The 10,000-nt window shown below is 42.1% G+C and overlaps 1 protein-coding gene across 1 annotated transcript in view; it reads left to right on the forward strand.

Moving 5' to 3' along the window:
* LOC145862543 (polycystin-1) overlaps nucleotides 1-119 on the forward strand; it is a 58,342-nt gene extending 58,223 nt beyond the window's left edge. Inside the window, exon 9 of the mRNA XM_082966926.1 lies at nucleotides 1-119. This exon is cut by the window's left edge and continues 72 nt beyond it. Coding sequence (XP_082823052.1) covers nucleotides 1-110 — 110 coding nt within the window. The 3' untranslated portion in view covers nucleotides 111-119.
* Nucleotides 120-10,000: the final 9,881 nt, after the last annotated feature.

Below are 10,000 nucleotides of genomic sequence, written 5' to 3' on the forward strand. Positions count from 1 at the left end.
AATTCAGCTGGTCCGAGGCCAGGCGACAGTGCTCCTCTACAGGTGGAGACCTGGCCGTGGTCCGCACTGACCCCCTACGCAGCCTGCTGGCCTGCAGAGTCACACAGTGAGTAGTGGGAAGAGGAGGGGGTGCGGGGCTGGTGTGTGTGTGTGTGTGTGTGTGTGTGTGTGTGTGTGTGTGTGTGTGTGTGTGTGTGTGTGTGTGTGTGTGTGTGTGTGTGTGTGTGTGTGTGTGTGTTACCGCAGGTGAGCAGTGACACGTTGAGAAGTGGCTGGTGTCTCAGGTCGGGCGGTTGGACACAGAGCATGTTCTCTGGGTGACGTACATGCACTCCCTTCTCCTGAAGCCAGCTCACCAGACGGAATAACTTACAGTCACACACAAACGGGTTGCTGCTTAACCTCTTGGGGCTAGGTGGGACGCTAGCGTGCCACCCGTGGTGCACTCCATCAACAGCAGGTGCATTTCAAGAGCGGCAAATTTGAATCCAAATAAATGTCAAAATTCAAATTTTTCAAAAATACAACTATGTTACACCATTTGAAAGATAAACATCTCCTTAATCTAACCACGTTTTACGATTTCAAAAAGGTTTTACGGCGAAAGCATAAATTTAGAGTATGTTAGGACAGTACATTTACAAGAGTTGTGTGTAATGTTTTGTCAAGTCAAAGACAGGGTCACCAAAACCATAAAACCAGCTAAAATGATGCACTAACCTTTTACAATCTCCATCAGATGACACTCCTAGGACATTATGTTAGACAATGCATGCATTTTTAGTTCTATCAAGTTCATATTTATATACAAAAACAGCGTTTTACTATGGCATTGATGTTGAGGAAATCGTTTCCCTCCAATAACCGGCAGTCAAGTCAGCGTCAGAAATTAAATAATTAAAATTAGAAAACATTGGTAAAATATTATATTGTCATTTAAAGAATTATAGATTTACATCTCTTGAACGCAATCAACTTGCCAGATTTAAAAATAACCTTACTGGGAAATCACACTTTGCAATAATCTGAGCACTGCGCCCAGAAAAATACGCGTTGCGATACAGACTAGACGTCATGTTGGGGAGATCTAAAATCGAAAATACTATGTAAATAATCCATTACCTTTGATTCTCTTCATCAGATGTCACTTCCAGGTATCACAGGTCCATAACGAATGTAGTTTTGTTCAAAAAAGCTCATCATTTATGTCCAAAAATCTCCGTCTCGTTAGCACATGATGTAAGCCAGCCGGACTTCTCGTCATGAACGAGGGGAAAAAATATATTTCCGTTCGTTCAAACATGTCAAACGTTGTATAGCATAAATCATTAGGGCCTTTTTTAACCAGAACATGAATAATATTCAAGGTGGACGAATGCATACTCTTTTATAACGTATTGGAACGAGGGTACCCAACATGAAGTAGCGCGCCAGGTGTCTAATGGGACATCACCGTTCCATGGCTCTTGTTCGGTCAGATCTCCCTCCAGAAGACTCAAAACACTTTGTAAAGGCTGGTGACATCTAGTGGAAGCAATAGGAAGTGCCAAAATATTCCTAAACCCCTGTGTTTTTCAATGGGATAGGTTTAAAGTCAATACAACACATCAGGTATCCACTTCCTGTCAGAAAATGTCTCAGGGTTTTGCCTGCCAAATGAGTTCTGTTATACTCACAGACACCATTCAAACAGTTTTGGAAACTTTAGAGTGTTTTCTATCCATATATAATAAGTATATGCATATTCTAGTTACTGGGTAGGATTAGTAACCAGATTAAATCGGGTACATTTTTTTTATCCAGACGTGCAAATGCTGCCCCCTAGACCCAACAGGTTAAGTCACTGTGGAGGGGGAGGGAGGGAAAGAGAGAGGGAGGAAGGAGAGTGATGGGAGGAGAGAGGAGAGGGTGGGGGGGAGGGAGGGAAAGAGAGAGGAAGGGAGGAGAAAACGAGGAGAGGGATGGAGGAGAGAAGAGAGGGAGGAGAAGGGGAGGGAGTGAAAGAGAGAGGGAGGAAGAAAGGGAGGAGGTGGATGGGAGGAGAGAAGAGCGGGAGGAGAGGGGAGGGGAGGGAGTGAAAGAGAGCAGAAGGGAGGAGATGGATGGGAGGAGAGAGGAGAAGGAGGAGAGGGGGAGGGAAAGAGAGAGGAAGGGAAGAGAAAGGGAGGAGATGGATGGGAGGAGAGAAGAGAGGGAGGGAAAGAGAGAGGGAGGAAGAAAGGGAGGAGAGAGATGTGAGGAGGGAGGAGAGAGAGAGAGGAAGGGAGGAGAAAGTGAGGAGAGGGATGGGAGGAGAGAAGAGAGGGAGGAGAGGGGGAGGGAGGGAGAGAGAGAGAGTTGGACACAGATTAGAGGTGCTGTCACACATTATGTTGGCTGGTGTAGCTCGCTATCTGTTTCTCTGTTTATGGCTTCCTACAGTGAGACATAGTTACACACACGCACACACACACACACACACACACACACACACACACACACACACACACACACACACACACACACACACACACACACACACACACACACACACACGTTCAAAAGCTTATTTTTATTGGCGAGTCTCAGATATGGCTTTTTCTTTGCAACTCTGCCTAGAAGGACAGCATCCCGGAGTCCCCTCTTCAGTGTTGACATTGAGACTGGTGTTTTGTGGGTACTATTTAATGAAGCTGCCAGTTGAGGACTTGTGAGGCGTCTGTTTCTCAAACTAGACATTCTAATGTACTTGTCCTCTTGCTCAGTTGTGCACCGGGGCCTCCCACTCCTCTTTCTATTCTGGTTAGAGCCAGTTTGCGCTGTTCTGTGAAGGGAGTAGTGCACAGCGTTGAACGAGATCTTCAGTTTCTTGGCAATTTCTCGCGTGGAATAGCCTTCATTTCTCAGAACAAGAATAGACTGACGAGTTTCAGAAGAAAGTTCTTTGTTTCTGGCCATTTTGAGCCTGTAATCGAACCCAGAAATGCTGATGCTCCAGATACTCAACTAGTCTAAAGAAGGCCAGTTTTATTGCTTCTTTAATCAGAACAACAGTTTTCAGCTGTTCTAACATAATGCAAAAGGGTTTTCTAATGATCAATTAGCCTTTTAAAATGATAAACTTGGATTAGCTAACACAACGTTTCATTGGAACACAGGAGTGATGGTTGCTGATAATGGGCCTCTGTACGACTGTGTAGATATTCCATAAAAAATCTGCCGTTTCCAGCTACAATAGTCATTTACAACATTAACAATGTCTACACTGTATTTCTGATCAATTTTATGTTATTTTAATGGACAGAAAATGTGCTTTTCTTTCAAAAACAAGGACATTTCTAAGTGACCCCAAACTTTTGAACGGTAGTGTACATACATACACACTGCTAGTTGTTTAGTTTATTTCTTGTTTTGGTTGTTTTTGTTTTTCTCCTCTATCTTCCTCCATCTTGTCTTTCTGTTTAAAGAAACGATCTTGTGCGATTCGTTTCTTTAGTCCATTTTTGATATATTCCCAAAATGTTTTGCTTGTCAGCAATCAACTTTTCAAGATATGTAACTTTTAAAATGCAGAAATCATCCCCTAGAGGTCGACCGATTAATCGGAATGGCCGATTAATTAGGGCCGATTTCAAGTTTTCATAACAATCGGAAATCGGTATTTTTGGACGCCGATTTGGCCATTTAAAAAAAAAAATTTTATTTAACTAGGCAAGTCAGTTAAGAACACATTCTTATTTTCAATGACGGCCTAGGAACAGTGGGTTAACTGCCTTGTTCAGGGACAGAAGACAGATTTTTACCTTGTCAGCTCAGGGATTCAGTCTTGCAACCTTACGGTTAACTAATCCAACGCTCTAACCACCTGCTTCACATTGCACTCCACGAGGTTACACGAATGCAGTAAGAAGCTAAGATAAGTTGCTAGCTAGCATTAAACTTATCTTATAAAAAACAATCAATCAATCAATCATAATCACTAGTTCACTACACATGGTTGATGATATTACTAGTTTATCTAGCCTGTCCTGCGTTGCATATAATCGCTTAGGTACACGTTGCTCCAACCATAAACATCAATGCCTTTCTTAAAATCAATACACAGAAGTATATATTTTTAAACTTGCATATTTATCTAAATGAAATCCAGGTTAGCAGGCAATATTAACCAGGTGAAATTGTGTCATTTTGCGTTCATTGCACGCAGTCAGGGTATATGCAACACTTTGGGTAATTTGTCCGAATTTTACGTAATTATGACATAACACTGAAGGTTGTGCAATGTAACAGGAATAACGTTTTGTTTTCGAGATGATAGTTTCTGGATTCGACCATATTAATGACCTAAGGCTCGTGTTTCTGTGTGTTATTATATTATGATAAAGTCTATGATTTGATAGAGCAGTCTGTCTGAGCAGTGGTAGGCAGCAGCAGGCTCGTAAGCATTCATTCAAAATAGCACTTTCGTGCGTTTTGCCAGCAGCCCTTCGCAATGCATTGCGCTGTTTATGACTTCAAGCCTATCAACTCCTGAGATTAGGCTGGTGTAACCGATGTGAAATGGCTAGCTAGTTAGCCGGGTGCGCGCTAATAGCGTTTCAAACGTCACTCGCTTTGAGACTTGGAGTAGTTTTTTTCCCTTCCTCTGCATGGGTAACGCTGCTTCGAGGGTGGCTGTTGTCGATGTGTTCCTGGTTCGATCCCAGGTAGGAGCGAGGAGAGGGACGGAAGCTATACTGTTACACTGGCAATAGTAAAGTGCCTATAAGAACATCCAATAGTCAAAGGTATATGAAATACAAATCGTATAGAGAGAAATAGTCCTATAATTCCTATAATAACCTCAACCTAAAACATCTTACCTGGGAATATTGAAAACTCATGTTAAAAGGAACCACCAGCTTTCATATGTTCTCATGTTCTGAGCAAGGAACTTAAACGTTAGCTTTTTTACATGGCACCTATTGCACTTTTACTTTCTTCTCCAACACTTTGTTTTTGCATTATTTAAATGAAATTGAACATGTTTCATTATTTATTTGAAGCTAAATTGATTTTATTGATGTATTATATTAAGTTAAAATAAGTGTTCATTCAGTATTGTTGTAATTGTCATTATTACAAATAAATAAACAAACAAAATCGGCCGATTAATCGGTATCGGGTTTTTTTGGTCCTCCAATAATTGGTATCGGTATCAGCGCTGAAAAATCATAATCGGTCGACCTCTACCCCGTATGATCCATTTTGTGTTTTTAAATATATGAAGTATGTAGGATATTGGCCTGTTGGGAACTACAACTCCCTAGTACATCACGTAGTTTGGCCTTGACCTGATTTATCTCTAGAGAAACTGCGCATTGAGCACTCAGAAACAATTAGAATTGAACTGACGTCGGTAAAGTAGTTGTTTAAAATAAAAAAGGAAAAATAACAGAAATGTCAGTTAATTGCTCAGCGCTAGTAGCAGTTGAGAAGAAATTAGTTGTAATTAGTTGTAACACAGAGGATTGTATCTGACATCAGTGGGTGGTCCTGGCTGTACAGCTACAAGGTGTTACACTGTCAGAGAAATGAAGAAATGAGTTGTAATTAGTTGTAACACAGAGGATTGTATCTGACATCAGTGGGTGGTCCTGACTGTACAGCTACAAGGTGTTATACCGTCAGAGAAATGAAGAAATGTATTCAGGGGAAATGTAATATGTTCTAGAACGTGTAAGGTAAGTGTTGGTCTAGCTGGTCCACGTGCAGACTGGCTCTCTCTCACACACACACACACACACACACACACACACACACACACACACACACACACACAGACACACACACACACACACACACACACACACACACACACACACACACACACACACACACACACACACACACACACACACACACACACACACACACACACACACACACACACACACAGGGTTCTCTGTTCTGGTCTCTACCAGTCATATAAACACAGCTGCACCACAACCATAGGAAGAGTCCTCCACAGTTCACTCTGTGTGTGTGTGTGTGTGTGTGTGTGTGTGTGTGTGTGTGTGTGTGTGTGTGTGTGTGTGTGTGTGTGTGTGTGTGTGTGTGTGTGTGGTGTGTGTGTGTCTCACTGCTCCACGCCCATCATTAATCTGAGGGCTGAGGCTCTGCTCTTAAGAGGTGGGGGGGATATGCTGTTGAAAAGTCTGCAGATGGTTGAACATCTACAGTATAGATGGACTACAGTTTACCTGGTTGAACATCTACAGTATAGATGGACTACAGTCTACCTGGTTGAACATCTACAGTATAGATGGACTACAGTTTACCTGGTTGAACATCTACAGTATAGATGGACTACAATCTACCTGGTTGAACATCTACAGTATAGATGGACTACAGTCTACCTGGTTGAACAGCTACAGTATAGATGGACTACAGTCTACCTGGTTGAACATCTACAGTATAGATGGACTACAGACTACCTGGTTGAACATCTACAGTATAGATGGACTACAGTCTACCTGGTTGAACATCTACAGTATAGATGGACTACAGTCTACCTGGTTGAACATCTACAGTATAGATGGACTACAGTCTACCTGGTTGAACATCTACAGTATAGATGGACTACAGTTTACCTGGTTGAACATCTACAGTATAGATGGACTACAATCTACCTGGTTGAACATCTACAGTATAGATGGACTACAGTCTACCTGGTTGAACAGCTACAGTATAGATGGACTACAGTCTACCTGGTTGAACATCTACAGTATAGATGGACTACAGTCTACCTGGTTGAACATCTACAGTATAGATGGACTACAGTCTACCTGGTTGAACATCTACAGTATAGATGGACTACAGTCTACCTGGTTGAACATCTACAGTATAGATGGACTACAGTCTACCTGGTTGAACATCTACAGTATAGATGGACTACAGTCTACCTGGTTGAACATCTACAGTATAGATGGACTACAGTCTACCTGGTTGAACATCTACAGTATAGATGGACTACAGTCTACCTGGTTGAACATCTACAGTATAGATGGACTACAGTCTACCTGGTTGAACATCTACAGTATAGATGGACTACAGTCTACCTGGTTGAACATCTATAGTATAGATGGACTACAGTCTACCTGGTTGAACATCTACAGTATAGATGGACTACAGACTACACTCTTCTCTCCTCCTCCTCTCTCTCCTCCTCCATCCTCCTCTCTCTCCTCTCCTCTCTCTCCTCTCTCTCCTCTCTCCTCATCCTCTCCTCTCCTCTCCTCTCCTCTCCTCTCCTCTCCTCTCCTCTCCTCTCCTCTCCTCTCCTCTCCTCTCCTATCCTCTCCTCTCCTCTCCTCTGCATCTTATGTAAGAACCCACTTCTTCATTGTTTTCTTTTTTGGCACAAAGACCTCATTTTCTCTCCCCTCTATTTTCCCCAGTTCTAGTTTTCTCCAGATGTGAGTATTTGGCTGCTGGAGCCCTACAGAGAGACGTTCGAAAAATAACAAGAGAACGGGTGTGTGTGTATCGAGAATAGGAGAAAGCGAGACGAAAAGAGAGAGAGGGGAAGCGGGAGAGACATTTGAAAAATAACAAGAGCAACGGGTGTGAGTGTGTAACGAAAGAAGAGAGTGTATAACAGCAAGCGAAAGAGACACAACCAATTGGAGAGAGAGAGAGAGAGAGAGAGAGAGAGATGAACTATGCTCTGTAATAAAGGCCTGTTGTGCTGTTCAAACGTTCAGAGAGCAGAAACAACCATTCCATGTGGAACTCTACACAGGAGTTAAAGTGGATCAGAAAGCACTGTGCCTGAGTTTTCTCTTCGGCAGTCAGAGTTTTCTCTTCGGCAGTCAGAGTTTTCTCTTCGGCAGTCAGAGTTTTCTCTTCGGCAGTCTGAGTTTTCTTTTCGGCAGTCTGAGTTTTCTCTTCGGCAGTCAGAGTTTTCTCTTCGGCAGTCAGAGTTTTCTCTTCGGCAGTCTGAGTTTTCTCTTCGGCAGTCTGAGTTTTCTCTTCGGCAGTCAGAGTTTTCTCTTCGGCAGTCTGAGTTTTCTCTTCGGCAGTCTGAGTTTTCTCTTCGGCAGTCAGAGTTTTCTCTTCGGCAGTCAGAGTTTTCTCTTCGGCAGTCAGAGTTTTCTCTTCGGCAGTCAGAGTTTTCTCTTCGGCAGTCTGAGTTTTCTCTTCGGCAGTCTGAGTTTTCTCTTCGGCAGTCTGAGTTTTCTGTTCGGCAGTCAGAGTTTTCTCTTCGGCAGTCAGAGTTTTCTCTTCGGCAGTCAGAGTTTTCTCTTCGGCAGTCAGAGTTTTCTCTTCGGCAGTGGGAAAAAGGAGCTTTTGAAACTAAATGGTGTCGTGACAGTTTAGAAGTAAATCCTGTAACTAGTGTTCATATTGTAACACAGTCGTTTAGAAGTTAGAAGTAAATCCTGTAACTAGTGTTCATATTGTAACACAGTCGTTTAGAAGTTAGAAGTAAATCCTGTAACTAGTGTTCATATTGTAACACAGTCGTTTAGAAGTTAGAAGTAAATCCTGTAACTAGTGTTCATATTGTAACACAGTCGTTTAGAAGTTAGAAGTAAATCCTGTAACTAGTGTTCATATTGTAACACAGTCGTTTTATATTCAACTCATTACAGCAGTGTCAGAGCTCAGCTATAGCACGTCATGAGGTACACACACACACATGTACACACACACACACATATACACACACATGTACACACACACACACACACACACACACACACACACACACACACACACACACACACACACACACACACACACACATGTACACACACACACATGTATACACACACACACACACACACATGTACACACACACACACACATGTACACACACACATGTACACACACACACACATGTACACACACACATGTACACACACACACACACACACACACACGCACGTACACACATGTACACACTCACACATGTACACACACACATGTACACACATGTACACATACACACACACATGTACACACACACATGTACACACACACACATGTACACACATACACACACACGTACGTACACACACACACACACATGTACACACATGTATATACACACACAAAACACACACACGTACACATACACACACGTACACACACATGTACACACACACACACGTACACATACACACACATGTACACACTAGAGGTTGACCGATTAATCGGAATGGCCGATTAATTAGGGCCGATTTCAAGTTTTCATAACAATCGGTAATCGGTATTTTTTGGCCACCGATTTGCCGATTGAAATTTTTTTTTTTTTACACCTTTATTTAACTAGGCAAGTCAGATTAAGAACACATTCTTATTTACAATGACGGCCTAGAAACGGGGGTTAACTGCCTTGTTCAGGGGGGATTCGTTTTTGCAACCTTCGGTTACCAGTCCAACGCTCTAACCACCTGCCTTACATTACACTCCACAAGGATTAACAGGCTGACTACCTGTAACACGAGGGCAGCAAGAAGCTAAGGTAAGTTGTTAGTTAGCATTAGACTTATAAAAAACTATCAATCTTAACATAATCACTAGTTAACTACACATGGTTGATGATATTACTAGTTTATCTAGCGTGTCCTGCGTTGCATATGATCGATGCGGTGCCTGTTAATTTTCATTGAATCACAGCCTACTTCAACAAACGGGTGTTGATTTAACAAGCGCATTTGCGAAAAAAGTACTGTCGTTGCACCAATGTACCTAACCATCAATGCCTAACAGGAATATTTAGACTTAGTCACCCGTTAGATAAAATACGGAACGGTTCCGTATGTCACTGAAAGAAAAACATTTTTGTTTTTGAGATGATAGTTTCCAGATTCGACCATATTAATTTTACATTTACATTTAAGTCATTTAGCAGACGCTCTTATCCAGAGCGACTTACAAATTATTAATGACCCAAGGCTCGTATTTCTGTGTGTTTATTATATTATAATTAAGTCTGATTTGATAGAGCAGTCTGACTGAGCGATGGTAGGCA

This window comes from Salmo salar, chromosome 02 (genome assembly GCF_965601325.2).
Source record: "Salmo salar chromosome 02, fSalSal1, whole genome shotgun sequence".
Taxonomy (NCBI): Eukaryota; Metazoa; Chordata; class Actinopteri; order Salmoniformes; family Salmonidae; genus Salmo; species Salmo salar.